This window comes from Struthio camelus, chromosome 2 (genome assembly GCF_040807025.1).
Source record: "Struthio camelus isolate bStrCam1 chromosome 2, bStrCam1.hap1, whole genome shotgun sequence".
Classification (NCBI taxonomy): Eukaryota; Metazoa; Chordata; class Aves; order Struthioniformes; family Struthionidae; genus Struthio; species Struthio camelus.
Window position 1 is genome coordinate 26657126 of NC_090943.1, and position 16483 is coordinate 26673608.

Below are 16483 nucleotides of genomic sequence, written 5' to 3' on the forward strand. Positions count from 1 at the left end.
AATAAATTCCCTTTAAAAGCAGTGGTCTGCTGCCCAGATTAGCAGAGCTGGCAATTCTGCTATATGGTACTGTCCTTGGGGTTTCCCTTCCTATTAACTGATAATGTGCGTGCTGCTTACAGAGTCTGATGTATATTTAAATTGCTTTTCACAATGGCACGCTCAGAGAGAAATGTATTAGAGCATACAAAGGAGGGGGGTGAAACTGGTGATGAATAAAGTAAATAAATACATAAATATAAAAATGCTTAGTCAGAGCATTCATATATCATATTGATTGTTTTTAAGATTAGAGAATATATATTAAGAAGCTTGTATGCCACTATGAGAGAATGCAGTTTAAGATCATAGTCTGGCCAGAGACTAGTACTGTAACTTTAAATACATCCATTTTAAAGAGTCCTGCTATAGATAGGAGGGGAGAAGTGATAAAAAGTGATGGCCTCAAGTCCTGTTGCCTCTCTCTTCAGGGAAGTGAGTAAGCCTCAAGGTGGCTCAAGCCCTCTTCTACTCCCAAGTCCCTCCAGCTGCTGCTTCCCTCTGCAGTACTGGAAGGAACAAAACAAAGGGATTTCTTCTCATGTTTGCCACCTCAGAGCTTGATCTGGTTGTGTTTGGGATTTTTTTTTCAAGTTGCAATAACTAAGAATTAAAATTTCCTTGTGAAGGTGCGAGCCAACCTGCAGTTTCAGGATTGCTTTAAGCCCATGAAAGCAGGGGCTACTGCTGACGGAACTGCACCCTTCTCTCCTGCCTGTTGGCTCGTGCCTTCCTCTTCCCGGGTGCTGACACTAGCACCCCCGCAGCCATGCCGAGAGCTGGAGAAGGGAACTGGTGCAACTGGGAGTGTATTGGGTTTTGCTGGCAAGCTTTCAGCTGGGGCAGGTCACTGCTCGGCTTCTCCGTGCTTGCTGTGCGGGTGCTGCAGCACACGGCACGGGTGGGAGAAATGGCCGCGAGTGGGAGAAAGTGTGGGACCATCTCTTTCAGTTGGCTCAAAACAATTGTGAGCCCTCAGCCCTGCAGAGCTTCAGGGAGGAAAAATAGGCCTCAGAAAAAAAGAAATACATGTGCCAGCTTTAAGTTAAATTCCCTTTTCTAGCACAGACTTCCTACCTGACTTTGAATAGGTCATTTTAATCTCTTTCTGCCTTAGATTTCCCTCTCCAAAACAAAGATAGAGCAGTACTTTTATATTTCAGAACAAATACATTAGAGATTTTGAGGTGCTGAGGTGCCCAGGTACTCTGGGAATAGGGGCATGTGAAAACTTTTGATAGATCTGCAAATATTTTTAAACTGCTCCCCTCTGAAGCTTCCCTTTTTAATTGCACTTGTGCTGCACAACTAAGTTCTTTGCAGCTAAACAGCTGATAAGCATCCATGCAAATCATTGGTGTAACTGACTCCCAGATAATAAAATTTAAGGGATTAAAAACTACATATATGGCAATGGGTGCAGGGTTTCTTTTTCAAGCTTTGAAACATTTTCACTATGTTTCAAATTGCAGTATTTTTAGTTGTGTCATAGTGTTTTGTCACAACAAAACAGTGAATAATGCTCTATGATGAAAAGACTGGCTGTGGTCTGTTTTAAAAACAGTAATTTTACAATTGTTCATACCGTAGCCTTATTCATGACATCTGAACCTAGGCCTGATCTGAAGAGATCAATCTAAGCTTGTCGGACCTGACTTTGTCATCTTTTGTCCAATAGTACTAACATATGATTTAGTTTCTGACCAGAACTATCACTTACAGGACTTCAGACTAATAAACTTACTTTAATACAGAGCAGACAGAACTGTTGTTTGAACCATGACCATTTTTTCCAGAAATGGATGACAGTACTATATAAATACTGTCATTTTGTTCTTCTTCCCAGTTTAAAAGCTCTACTTATATTCACAAAGTAATATTTGAAATATTTATCTCTTGAAAAATATGCTTGGTTTAGCCGTAACAAGTGGCAGAATATTCTTTTTGCCTCAGAACTTCAGATTAGAGTGTCTATATTTATAGCTAAATGACAATACCACTAGAAATAAATATTTACTAAGGTGGTGATTTTATTACAAGGGCACATCTTCATTCCAAAGAAAAACTCAGTCTTGTATTTACAAAACTCAAATGAGAGATTAGAAGAGACTAGTTATTCTGGGATACATCAGTCCAACTCTGGCAACCCAGCTTTAAAGGGCCAGTTACCAGAAAGCGCAGGCACCAGCATTTTTTAAGTTTAAGTTCCGCGCAAGATGCTGGAACCTGAGGTGTTCAAAGTCGGTAGTATATTTCTGAAGCCATGTCTCTACGTTTTCTCTCCAGCTTTACCACATTTTTTTTTTGACCTTGGAAACACACTTCACTTCTCTCTATTTATAAATTCCTGCATTTAGAAAATGGGGATTAATAGCATAGATGCAAAGCTGCTCTAAGTTTATTGATATTTGCAGCTTGAGGAGCTCTAGTGGGTGGCACTGTACAAAGGCAAAGAGTTGTTCACATATTGCTAAAGTTACTCATTTTTTAGCTGGCCGCAATGTTGTACTGCAAATCTTCAATGAATGTGGACTTGTCTATTTGAAGAAGCACCTGATTTAACTAAATGTTTTTTGAAAGAAATCTAGAGAAATTGGTGCAACCCCATCATGGGGATAAATTTATACCAGCCTGAGTGCCTCGTATTGATTAAGCTTATGTCAGCAAGGAATCAACTTGCTAATTCCATGAAAGACACTTTTAAACTGAAATAAGAGCGAATACACAGGGGGTTAGTTTAATGTTGGCACTTTTTCCCAAATAGACAAGCCTTTAAGCTCCATATCCCTAGTGTTGTGCTTTTCAATAGAAAAAAGATATAAGAGAAGTAGCAAAGCAGACATGGCAAAAAAAAGTAGGTTTAAGATATATCCTGTCCGTGGCATTCTGTTACATTGCCGCAGCATTAGGCTTGCTATGATTTGAAGCATCTTTAGGTCTGCTGCTGTTTAACAGTTTATGTGAAAACAGTTCTTTGACAGTTTTTTAAAAGGATGAAATGTTGCTGACTGGCATTTCCCGGAGAGGTGGGTTCAGGGCTGTGGTTCCATGGCAGCCTATGGAACATCCACTGCGGATCAATGACAACTGTGAAAACGTTTGTATCGCTCAAGCTGGAAGCAGCAAACTCATCATTTGTAAGAAAGAGGTAAAAGCGCCTCCCAAAGCAGTTCAGTAAACCCTTTTGCCTGCTGTGGCCATGGTATAGATAAAGTTTTGCATAATTTGCTGCTAGCCTTTCTCTGCCAAAAGGAAGACCTAAATTTCTAATTCTTAATCACAGTCACTTATGTACTTGGAAGGGTGTGTGTGCAGGCATAATGCACTGTATCACAGCCGTTAAAGCAAATGTTTAAATTAGCCTGCATTTTCAAAAAGCCAAAATGTATTCAAAGAAGGTGCTATATAATTGTACAGATAAATAGACAGATGGATAGATGGATATAAATAACAGCTTAATGGCTTTGCAGAAATACTAACTTTGTCAGTCTTTCTATCTAGCTAGAAAAAATGGCAGAGCAGCAGGAAACGGCCAAAAAAATCACAACAACAAAGTGCTTCCTGAATTTAACAAGTGGCACCACCATAAAGATTTCAACATTAATTGATGACAACACATAATGCCCACAAGGTAGAAAATCCTTCTTTTCCCCTCCCCACTTTCTATTGACTGTTCATATTTTTATGTACATCCATCTTTATGAAATGAAAAAGCTTCCAAAATTAAAGAATAAATGAGAGCTCCAGCTCTCTCCCACTTTTCTAGTAGAGCATGCAAGGATGGAAGTTCCTTTGTTTTGCAAGGTTGTTATTGGAATACCAGAGAGTCCAAGTGGGAAAAAGAGGTGTTTTCCTCTGAAAATACAGATGTACGTGATCATGCCAGAATCTTCTGTATGTTACAGATTAATAAAGCCAGCTGCTGCACTGCTGTGTCTCTGCCAAATGGGCTGATTCCTGACCAGCAGACTTGAGGTTGACTATGTTACGGCAGTGGTATGTAGCTGTCACAGGGGTTATGGCTGCTCGGAGACTGGCCATCCCAGAAGTGACTTGGATCAGTCCAACGTGAGGCTTTGAGGTAAGGAAGAAAACCTTGATTCAGATTTCTATATTCAACATGTGGCCAGCTGAAGGGAGAAGAACACTTCAGATACTGGGATGATGTGGCTCGTTCAGCTGGTCTTCAGTGGTGGGAACTCTGCTGTAGTTTTCTTAATGTCAGCAATATCATATTAAAGTACATTACAGAATTACAATAATCAGTCCTGCAGACGGTAAATGAGTGGATTTCCATAGCTAAGTCCAAATCCGGTAAAAATAGCACAAGCTTGTTATTCACTGTGGAAAACAGAAATGTCACGAAATCCAGAAGCAGAGTCCAGATGAACACTGCCATGCAATAGCTTAATGTTCTGATGGGGACGCTAGGTAATGAGAAGCTCAAACGCTTTGCAGTGGGGCTATGTGTTGTGACTGCATATGTCGGGTATACAGAATGACTTCCTGTGACAATGGGGGATTAAACTGCATCATCTTTAAGGAAACAGTAACTACCACGATCTTAGATCTGTTTTCTTGAACAGATTCTTTTTCTCTTCCTTGAACTCTGCAGAATCATTCTGAGGATGGTTTATATGGGGCCCACGTGAGGTATCCTATATACTCCTAGAGGTGCTGCAGCCTCCAACAGTCAGTCTGCAGCCAGGTTCAGAGAGCAGTGCAAATTCTAAGCAGAAAAGTTAGCTGCAGAATTGGGAGAAGGTCTAGAAAACCATTGTTTTCTCCTCCTCTCTGAGTCCTGTTTATGCTTAAGACAGTTCCTTTCACGCAACCAGCCCAAAGTTTCTGAAAAGAATTTACCTCAAATAGAGCTGACTCCTTATATGAAGAAGAATGTATTTAGGAGACAAGAAGTGATTACAGGATGATCCTAGTGGCTCATTCCTTTCAATCTTACTGGGAAGTTCGCTCTGTTTACACTGGTTACGTTTTTAAAGCTATCTTTCAAAAGTAAAGGGAAAGGGCAACGATTTCTTTTAGAGTGAAAGTTGAGATTCTGCGCTCTATGTACCAAGCCACATTCCATGGATAAAGTCAGATGCAGGCTGTAAATTATTCCCTGCTCTAATCTCATTCTGCTCATTCTCTCAATAACATGCAAAATACATGCGCACCTAAAGGACACAGACAAACAACTTACCTCAGCTCCTTCCACCAGCCTCACACACATACCTTTTAAATTTGTCTCTTGAAACACTAATTCAGAAAGGATGATCTGAATCTCATTTACATCAGTGTAAATGAGGAGTAATTTCATTAAAATAAATGTACTTAAAGCATAGCAAAAGCAGTGGGAGATCAGTAGTAGTGAAAGCTCATCATTTAATTTCTGCTTGCATCACAGCCTTATAAAGCTCTACTCACTTCCTTCGCATCAATGAAATCAGCAGGTCTACTCTTGGGAGCAAGGATTGCAAGCTTAGGCCCTTAAATCAGCAGCTCTGGGTTTGAAGAACAACAAGAGAGACTGTTTTTTTCAGGCACTGTATGTAATTGTAGTGTAATTCACTTTAGAAGGGGAAATAAAAAGAGAATAAAAATGTTCCCGTTTTCTCTGAACAAAATGAGCTTGTGGTCTGCAGTTGCCCTTTTAAGAGTTGTAACTTTTTCCTGTTCTCCGGAAAACTTCTTCCAGCAGCAGAAAGACTGCAGCCCCAGCTCCTCTCTCACCCAATCACAGAACACGTCAGGAAAGGCAGGCAACATAAGGCTTTAATTTACAAGGGATCATCTACATTTCTTCTGAAAAGAAAAGAAAACAAAATCAAATCTGCACATACTCAATCTATCTTGAGTAAACAGTATTAAGTAAAAAATGTTGTGGGTATTGGGAGGAAGAGACTCTTTGTAGTCAGCCTTGACTTTGCATACTATTTCTCCTCCTGCCTGTTTAAAGCATATAAAATCACTGTAACAGGGGTCTGACTTACATGAGCACTGGTAAAAGATTGCTCTTTATTCCTAGCCCATGCTACATGGTAGGAGTTTAGGTTACAATAGGTGTCACATAGCAGGAGTAAAGTACCACTGACTTCAGTAGCTATAGCTCCATTTCCATTCTTTTTCTCTTATTCTCACAACCCCCAATACCAATAAAGCATAATTTTTACCTAAATTGACAATCACCAACTAATACGACCAATTAATAAAAGGCACATACAGAGACATCTGGCATAGATTTGGGGGTAAGGTGATCTGGGCCCTTTGATGATAAAGGAATTACTTTGTGTCTTGTCAAATGTGTGTTAGTAACCACTGCCTCAGCACTGAGACGGTTTTCTGATCACCTGGCTATACAGTCTTTTGAGACACTTTGCGGCAGTAAGTGTTCTGGCTGCTGACCACACCATCGCTTGAGGTTCCTGTTCTGCTTCTACTGATTTTCTTTGCCAGTCGCTGCATGTGTTTGTTATTTCTGTTAGCACAGGCATACTTCCAAGAGCCTTCTAGATGTTCCAAGAAATAGTCAGTGTCCAAGGTAGGCTTTTAAATTTTAAGTATTTTGTTCCTCTGGCAAGGCTAAATCTATATGAGTTGCTATGTATGGCTCACGGCATTGGGGCAGTTGGCTATTACATCGGCATGTTGCAAAGTGAAATATATCTTACCACGCAACAGAAGAAAGGCTGCTTGGGAGTCTTGTCCAGATATTTCTGTACAGAATTTTGGCCTGTAGATCTCTGTGTCAAATTCTAGGGTCAAAAATCATGGCTTAAGGAGTTTGCATTATCTGGATGTTTGGTAGCTTTAATAGGGCAAAAGGGTGTACCCCATTTAACCTTACAATTTGAGACGTATGACACTGCAGTCAGCTAACCTTCATTTTTCACTTCATTCACACTGTACCAAACGTTCTACTAGCATCCTTGTCTGTGCATCGTGAGGATGTGCACTGCCAGCACGGAAGGGAGAGATGCCACAATGAGACCCACCTGAACTGCAGACCTCTGCTGTCTCATCTGGAATCCCCTAGGTCACTTTGAAAGACTTCATGATGGTATAATACACATTGTTACTCAATATAGTTTTCATACGTGAATCCTTCTCTCTAATGAGCTATCAAAAATCCTTCCTTTCCATCCACAACCAACCTCCCTCCCCGCAAAAAACATTAGCTGCTCTTATCAGGCAAGGCTCATGTTCAATGTCAATTAAAAATCATTCAATCTTTAATTTGCCACACTGTATTATGATGATCATACTTTTAACCCCTTATTTGGTATTAAAATTCTTAAATCTTGAGTCGGCTAAAAAGTTAATTATTTGAGCAAGCCTTTTCCTTTTGTTTAGTAGACAACATACATTTATATTATCATCAGTCTTTAAATTTTATCTGGGTGGTCACTAACCTTATTACAAATATACTTTGTGGTTATATTGCATTGTCTGTATGTAACATACAGACATAAAGCTGTAACATAAAGCTGAATTATTTCCTCTACAGAAACAAGTTTATCTTAAATCCTGGGGAAAGGAAGGATGTACTCTATCCTATTTCTGTCAATCGCTTACCAAAAAAAAAAAAAGAAAATAGTGCAACTACTTTCTGCTTTGTTTCTTTCCAAAATGAAAAATTTAGATAGCTTCATTTTTGACCAAAGATTTGTGGGGTTCTTTTCCTCTTGCCTCCTAACAAGTAAAAAAAAAGTACAAAACACTTCTCTAAGGACAGAAGCATTGTGAGTTATGCTACTGGAATGGGAGGAGACACAGAGACGTTGCCATCTAAGATACACAGAAAGCAAAATTCCAGTATTTTATCTTCATAGTTCTGGGGCCTAGTCACATGAGAGGGTGAGAAGGACAACATTTGGTACTCCTCCCACCTGCTGGAGTCTTAATCTCCTCTAGTGGCTACTGCAACAAGCAACCATATAACATATTGTTTTGAAGTAAAAGTTGAAATTCCTTTCAAGGAATGATCTTCTACATTTTAAATGCACGGATTTTGGCTTCCCTTGTAGGATGAATATTTCCACCGCAAGGGGAAAAGGTGCCCATGCTTTAAAAAAGACGCTGCTTATCTTTGTAAGGACGTAATTACTGTTGTGCTGAACCAAATGAAAGGAGGCATCCAGTCCAGTCTCCCCTCTCTCTTTCCCCTCACCTATGGTGAATACATAAGGAATCATCATAAAAATAAGACGGATATACAGCGATAGTTTTCCATGGATGAAATGTGAAGTACTGAGGTTGTATTAAGGAATAATATCTTTTATTAGACCAAGAGGAATAGCTGAAAAAATTAGACAAGCTCTTGGCCATATGAGCTTTTCTTCAGATTAGAAACAGAAGCAGCAGCTGTCAGTGCAGAACAATTTCTTAACATTTCCTAAAAGATTTATTAATTAAGCCAGCTCTGAAAGGAAGAAGATGGTACCTGTAGAATAGAGAGGATGTTAATGATGCAGGTAGATGGAAGAGAAAGTGGTACTTAGTAGCTAAGCAAAAAGGAGAGACAATTAGCTTACAGTCTGTCGATTCAAACAGAGGTAAACAAGGGATGAAAGCACGGAGTGATTATAATGTGCTATCAGATCCAGCATCTCTACTGAGTCCATGATTTTGGGTGTTCAGCAGAGTTAGGAAATCTAGTTCCCATGCTCACTTCTGTAGCGCACATTTTGCAGGCTTCCCTTAAGGATCAGGTCTGAAAGATCAGAGGGAGAATGTCTGTTTTGTGAGAAACTTTCATTCACTGGCAGCACAGTGTTTTGGACCTTTATAGACTGTCTGTGGGAGTTCATGCTGGTGCTGAGTGGTCGTTTTCAACTGCATAACTACCAGAAAGGCACTCTTGCACAGGATGAAGTGTATTACGTTCCTGGAAGTGCAGATGTAAGATCCCAGGATGCTGATGGTTTGATGGCAGGGGGTATTTGTTGCAGTAGTAGTGGAAAGGCATCAACACATTTTACTTTTCTTGCTCTGGCACAGCCTAACTCATCTGAGAATTATACTTCTAATGATGAGTTTTGTGGTTTGGGGTGCTTGAAATGTAGGACAAGTGCTTCTGGGAAGATTTTTTTCCATGTAGGTTTTTCTTCTGTTATGTGAAAAATCATTAAAACCAGCAAGTTCTAGGAACTTACATGAACTTAACAGCTCTGCTCTCTTTCCTCCCTCCCACAGCATCCCATCCATTCCACTGCTTCTGCTTTTTCTTTCAAAGATGTCTTCGCAGATACACATATATCTAAGCTCTGAGCAGTTGTTCTCAAGAAGGATTTTGCTGTAATAGTTACTGCTTCAGACCCAAAAAAGAACTTGCTGCCACAGAGATTTGTCTGCTTTTCCTCCTACACCAGTTGATATAATAAAAGGTATTACCTGTATGTACAAAGCTTGTCCTGTATACATGGATCCTTCTGCTAGAATACTCTTCCAGCTTATTGCATGCAGCTGTTCAGTTTGTGAACTCCTAAGTGTTTCAAAGGTAGACCTCTATAGAGAGAATTTATGCCTGCTGATGATGAACTTAAATCTCACAGTTACCTTTCCTGGACAGTGTGATGTGGCCCGAGGTCTGAAAACCACAGGCTGAGGCTTTCTGACACTGGTTACACACTTTTCCTCTGGGAGAAAGAGTGTATAATACTTTCTCCTATCTAAAGATCCAGTGTTCAATTGTTTTAGAATGAATAGGAAAACAATACTCTCATTTAAGGCTGAATATAAATTAGATTTTGTGCTAGAAAGGAGTTAGGAAGCTTAATTACTGATGTAGATCTGTAGCTTAAAACTGTAAATATGGTATGTGAAGAAGCAAACTTTTTTCAGCAGAAGATAGAAAATTTGTGCATATCACTTTTGAACTACAGTCCTCTGAGAAGAGAGTGCTTGGCAAAACTCAGTGAACTGCAGCAAATGAGAACATCAGCAGTAGACATATTTAAGGTTGTACAATTTTCTAAACATGATTCTGCTCCTACAGTCGTTGTACAGCATAGATCTTCCTATTAATTAGTTTGAATGTGGGACAGCACTGCTGGGAGAAGGAAAGTGGCCTAAATAGGATGCCCAAATTTTATCTGTAGCTATCACAAGGAATATGGATGTCTTTTATTAACCCTTGCCACTTATGACAGCAAGGAATGAATGCTTGTCTTGTCTTATTCCGAATGGATTTTTGCAGCCCATTAGTGTATAAAGTGAAAAGGGCCATAGCACACAGCCGAGAACAAAGACGGCTGGCCTGAGAAGTTTGATGCCTTGTTCTGCCTCTGAATGGCTATATTAACAGTCAGACAAACATGAGGACATTCGTGTCCACGGCACAGAGGCTTGGTTACTGAATGTCTGGAAAATGTGTTAGGATTCTCCTCATCTCTGGGAATATAGTTTATTATTCTTAATGAAATCCCCCAATCAGCGTCCATCATTTTTCCTGACTACACATTTTGGAAGAACCAACAGAACTTCCATTCTGTGTGAGCGAATGCACTTTAGATATACAGAAAGAAATCGCCGTTGTTGGTAATTAGTGTATGCCCATTCACTTGGCAAAGACACATTTCTCAGAAAATAGTGAATATTTTAAAAACTTGACACAAGATACTTGTAAGTCATGCAGCGTTCATCTTAAATTCATCTTAATGAATTTAAGATGTTCATTCATCTTAATGGACAGCTCAAATAGCTGTCCATTAGACAGGGAGAGGAAGAGGAATGGAGAGGTCCAATTGTCAGGATTACTTTTATATTTCAGGCTACTGCTGTAGTCATTCTAGGCAGAACATGTACATAAAATACTGACAATAAGTCAGTAGCAAGATATTTAAAACGTCTCCTGAGAGAGGTGTATTTTGGCTACTCTCAAATCATCAGCTGTATATGCGAGACGTAACTATCACAGTCTCCTCTTTCAAACAGCCATCGCTCCTTCCTGTGTCCAAACTTATCACAATAAATGTATCATCTTGATTTAAGTTCGGCAAAGATGCTCTGTGATTGTTCACGGCTTTTAATTTACTTCCCTCTCCGTAACAGATTCCTGGCAGCCCGACCACAGCATTGTCCTCTTCTCCCAGCCTCTCTTCCCCCACCCCTACGATTGTGCCCTTTTCTATTTGGCAAATATTGATTCCCCCCTCCCCAGCCCCTGCTGCGTTTTGAATGGAGCTGAAATTAGCACAGCTGCCTTTCTTCAGAGAGAAGCTGCAGAGTGTGATGCGCCCAAAACGTAACCGAGCGACACGGTCCGACGGCTTCAACCATCGTGACCGTGGGGGACCCCAACCCCGCCAGCCCCGCCCGACCCCCGAGCTCACGGTCACCCCAACCGCGGCCGCCCGGGGCGGGGGAGGGGGGGGGACACAGGTGCCCGTTGCAGGGGGGTCGGGGGAGCTCAGCGCCGCGGTGCCAGACGGGGCCGGCAGTTCCCCGTGCGGGGCTCGCCCCGGCTCCGGCGGGCCGCGCTGCTCGCCGCCCGGGCTCTGCCTTGCTGAACATCCGTGTCTCCGCTGACTAGCGCGGAGAGGCGCGTGCGGAGCTGCGGCGGTTACAGCCGTTGGGCGCCGCTGGGCGCGCGCGGCGAGGCAGGCGCTCCCCCCCCCCCCACCGCGAGCTGCCTGCCCCGCCGGCCCCCCGCGCACGCCGAGCCGCGGCCGCACCGTGCCCCTTATTAGTGCCAAACGCAGGGTCGTTAAAGACCCAAAATGCAAAGCAATTGTCTGCTCCGCTCTATTCATTATCCCCTCGCAGCATATGGGGCTATTCTCCCCTCCGGCCTTCCCCCCCCCCGCCCCCCGTGCGGCGACCGCCTCCCCTCACCCCCTCCCCCCCCCGCTCCCTTTGTGCGCGGCGCGGGGCAGCCCTGCGCCCGCCCCCGAGGTGAGGCGTTGGGAGACGGTCCCTTACGCAGGAAAGTTCGGCGTCTGTTTCAAGGCTCCTCCCTCGCGGTGAAAGGCAGACTGCGGGGCGCCTGGAAACCGGTCGGAGGGAGCGCGGCGCTGCGCGGCGCGGCGAGGCGAGGCGCGGCGAGGCGAGGGGGCGCGGGCTCGAGGGGCTGGCACAAATGGTCAGGCGGCGGCGGCGGCGGCGGAGGCGGCGGCGGTAGTAGTAGTAGTTGTAGTTGTAGTTGGAGGCGCGGCGGGCGCTGCCGCCGGTGCGGGCAGAGCTGCGCGCCGCGGCCGCCCCGTCCCTGCCCTCCGCGCTCCCTTCATGAGTCTCAAGTTCGGGCCGGGAGGAGCAGCAGCGGCAGAAGCGCGGCGGCGGCGGCGGCGGCGGCCCGGCCGGGCGGGCGGCTCCGGCGGCACCGACTGAGCATGGCCGAGCGGCGGGGGCCGGCGGGCGGCGGCGGCGACCCGTGCCCGCGGCGGCGGCGGCTGCTGCTGCTGCCGCTGGTGCTGTGGGCGGCGGCGCTGCCCGCCGGGGGCCAACCGCCGGCGCCGCAGTACAACGGCGAGCGGGGCATCTCCATCCCGGACCACGGCTACTGCCAGCCCATCTCCATCCCGCTGTGCACCGACATCGCCTACAACCAGACCATCATGCCCAACCTGCTGGGCCACACCAACCAGGAGGACGCGGGGCTGGAGGTGCACCAGTTCTACCCGCTGGTGAAGGTGCAGTGCTCGGCCGAGCTCAAGTTCTTCCTCTGCTCCATGTACGCGCCGGTGTGCACGGTGCTGGAGCAGGCCCTGCCGCCCTGCCGCTCCCTCTGCGAGCGGGCCCGCCAGGGCTGCGAGGCCCTCATGAACAAGTTCGGCTTCCAGTGGCCCGACACGCTGCGCTGCGAGAAGTTCCCGGTGCACGGCGCCGGGGAGCTCTGCGTGGGCCAAAACGCCTCCGAGCGCGGCACCCCCACGCCCGCCCTGCGCCCCGAGAGCTGGACCAGCAACCCCCAGCGCGGCGGCGGTGGGGGTGCCGGGCCCGGCGAGGCGCGTGGCCGCTTCTCCTGCCCGCGGGCCCTCAAGGTGCCCTCCTACCTGAACTACCGCTTCCTGGGTGAGAAGGACTGCGGCGCGCCCTGCGAGCCCGGCCGCCTCTACGGCCTCATGTACTTCGGGCCCGAGGAGCTGCGCTTCTCCCGCACCTGGATCGGCATCTGGTCGGTGCTCTGCTGCGCCTCCACGCTCTTCACCGTCCTCACCTACCTGGTGGACATGAAGCGGTTCAGCTACCCCGAGCGGCCCATCATCTTCCTCTCCGGCTGCTACACCGCTGTGGCCGTGGCCTACATCGCCGGCTTCCTCCTGGAGGAGAGGGTGGTCTGCAACGAGCGCTTCGCTGAGGACGGTTCCCGGACTGTGGCGCAGGGCACGAAGCGGGAGGGCTGCACCATCCTCTTCATGATGCTCTACTTCTTCGGCATGGCCAGCTCCATCTGGTGGGTCATCCTCTCCCTCACCTGGTTCCTGGCCGCCGGCATGAAGTGGGGCCACGAGGCCATCGAGGCCAACTCCCAGTACTTCCACCTGGCCGCCTGGGCCGTGCCAGCTATCAAGACTATCACCATCCTGGCCCTGGGGCAGGTGGATGGGGACGTGCTCAGCGGCGTCTGTTTTGTGGGCATCAACAACGTGGACGCACTGCGGGGCTTCGTGTTGGCTCCCCTGTTCGTTTACCTGTTCATTGGCACCTCCTTCCTGCTGGCCGGCTTTGTGTCCCTCTTCAGGATCCGGACCATCATGAAGCACGATGGCACCAAGACAGAAAAGCTGGAGAAGCTTATGGTGAGGATAGGGATCTTCAGTGTCCTCTACACGGTGCCGGCCACCATTGTCATTGCCTGCTATTTTTACGAGCAAGCTTTTAGGGAACAGTGGGAAAGGAGCTGGGTCACACAGAGCTGTAAGAGCTATGCCATCCCCTGTCCTAATAACCACAGCAGCCATCACCCGCCCATGAGCCCCGACTTCACCGTCTTCATGATCAAGTATCTCATGACCTTAATTGTAGGCATCACCTCGGGCTTCTGGATCTGGTCTGGGAAAACACTGAACTCCTGGAGGAAGTTTTACACCAGACTGACCAACAGCAAGCAGGGGGAAACCACCGTGTGAAACCCCAGCCCGCCAGGCTGAGGGGAGACCGCCTGGGCGGCCGGGCGGCTGCGAGAGCCGGGCGCCGCTCGCCAGTGCCCACCGCGCCTGCCAGCCGGTGGTGCAGAGATACTTGTGCTTATCCAGCCTCAGCAAACTTTCCGGACTGCTAGTCGTTTCTGCAGGCTACGGGGAACAGAGAGGAAAAAAGAGTCAGGTGGGAAACTCCTGAGCTTGGGACAGAGTAGTTGTTTTTCTCGCTCTCTCTCCTCTCTCTCACTGTCTCTCTCGCTGTCTTCTGTCGGAACTGAACGTACTGTAAGGTTGGGGGCGAGGGATGTAAATAGCCTCTGTAAGATTTTGTAAGTATATTTGTATTTAAATTACAAAAAAACTCACTTTTTTAATTATTTAGGACATTTTTAATCCATTTGCAGATTTTGCTTCCTCCTTCCTCCCCCCCCCCTTTTTTTTTAAATGGCATTGGATTTTTATTTTGTAGGGCAGGATGGGAAAAATTGCCAGTAAAAGAAACCAAAACAAACCCCTTTCTTCTCCCCCACACAGGTTTTGTAATGGCTTTGCTTGGAGTTTCAGTTGCATGAACAGCAGGGCCTGGACTGAGGCTGCTGTGACTGCCTAGGGCGCCTCCTGACACAGGCTGGGTCCTGATCCCAGCCTGCCAGAGGTATGTGGAGGTGGAGGTGGGGTTGGGGAGGAGCGCAGCTTCCTGACTCGGTCCCGGCCCGTATGGGGGAGGACAGGCACCCGGCCCCCCACCGGGGAGGACAGCCGCCTGACCCACTGGTGGGACAGCGCTTCACCTCACCTCACCGTGGCTGCCTTGGCTAGAGGGACCCAGGCCCGCTGCCCCCACGCCCCAAGCGTCGCTAGCGCCGAGCGCGCCCAGGAGGGACCCTGCTCAGCCACCAGACCCTTGGCGGGGGAGAAAAAATACCCAGTCCTGCCCGAAGGTGTGTCCGGCCTTTTTCTGGACGGAGAGCATCGCTGCAGTGCTTTGTGTTAGGGAGATTGGCTGCCAGCTGTCCCTTCTTGTTTTTTAAATTTATTTAAATGCACCACTTAGTTTTGAAAGAATTGGCCTTTTCTGTTGTTGTGCTTTGGCCAGGAGTTGAGGTTTAACACTGCACCTGTGGCCTGTCTGATGGCTTAAGAGGTAAATGGGGACATTGACATACCAAACTTTCCTTTTTTAGCGCACATAATGAACTTTTCAGTTGTAAAACAAAGATGTCTGGTCTGGCTTTTTCCTCAGAAATGAGATTATTTGCCTTCTCCATCACAAGGTATGTAGGTTTTGGAGGAAAAAGGTTAAGCGTAACTACAAATCTGAATTCCAAGTGTGTAGTCAGTTTTAGCTGTCTCCTTCTTCACGGGGCAGCTTGCATGTGTTTATATTCTTTTTCTGTTAATGAAAACACTGACAGAGAAATACCTGGAACGCTTTGTTGAGGTGCTGATATTTACTTAGATTAACAGAGGGCTCAGTATAAACAAGACCAGAATAAATTGTAGCATTCACCTTTTTTTTTTTTTTAATTAAATCCATAAACTGGCTCTTCATTTTGGAAACATTCGAATCATTGCCATTGCCCTGAATTTCAGTTCATTGACATTTAATTTGTTACATGTTAGGAGGGTGTGATGATTTCTGCCAGTAGTAAAAACAAAGGAATAAAAAAACCCAGAAAGCCAGTGTATTTAAGCGCTGTGGTGGGATGTGAGACCTTAAAGGAGCCTTTGCTATCTTTTTTTTTGTGTTTTTTTTTGGTTTGTTACAGTAATAAACATTGCATACTACAAAGATATCATGTGTGCAGTATATCTACTACCATATATGCTCCTGGGTGTGTGGGATTGTGCTTTTTATTCCGAAAGGTTAAAAATGAAATGTAACTTTCAACAGATGCATTTGAATAGTTAGCCCTCTGTATGAAAAACAGCAGAATGCTTCTCTCCTGATTGTATGTTTTAAACTTTTTTATATAACAAATGCCTGTATTTAGGTTCATAAACATTATCTATGGCTACCATACCCTGAAATGCAAAATTATTTGAATTTGGTATGCATTTATTTCTGTTCATTATCACAAGATCATCTATATTTATAGAGGAATAGAAATTTATATATATTAAATACCATATTTTTAATTTCTCTGAAATAAATTGAGTTTTTGTACAAAACTATCTTGTCGTTTTACGTATTCCTCAGACTGTCTTGAATACACACTGTGTGAAAGCAGTGTATATACTACAAGATGTGTGGGATTCCTTTTTTCTTTTCTTATGTTGAGTTCACAGTAACAAGCTGGAATTCAGTGTAGGAATTCATTGTGCATTTTGGTTTTTATCTCTGGGCCGGTCTAGATTAATCC

The 16483-nt window shown here is 45.4% G+C and overlaps 1 protein-coding gene and 1 long non-coding RNA gene across 2 annotated transcripts; one reads left to right on the top strand and one right to left on the bottom strand.

The window, feature by feature from the left end:
* Positions 1 to 2049: 2049 nt before the first annotated feature.
* LOC138066303 (uncharacterized) lies at positions 2050 to 12364 on the bottom strand. Its single transcript, XR_011139609.1, has 2 exons — positions 11962 to 12364; positions 2050 to 5844 (listed from the first exon to the last, which is right to left on the bottom strand). It is a non-coding gene; the product is annotated as an uncharacterized lncRNA (long non-coding RNA).
* A 4-nt stretch (positions 12365 to 12368) lies between these two features.
* FZD1 (frizzled class receptor 1) lies at positions 12369 to 16283 on the top strand. The gene is made up of 2 exons (XM_009674244.2): positions 12369 to 14304; positions 14655 to 16283. Exon 1 carries the CDS (start codon positions 12369 to 12371, stop codon positions 14106 to 14108), a length of 1740 nt encoding a protein of 579 aa, XP_009672539.2. The 3' UTR covers positions 14109 to 14304; positions 14655 to 16283.
* The last annotated feature ends 200 nt before the right edge of the window (positions 16284 to 16483 follow it).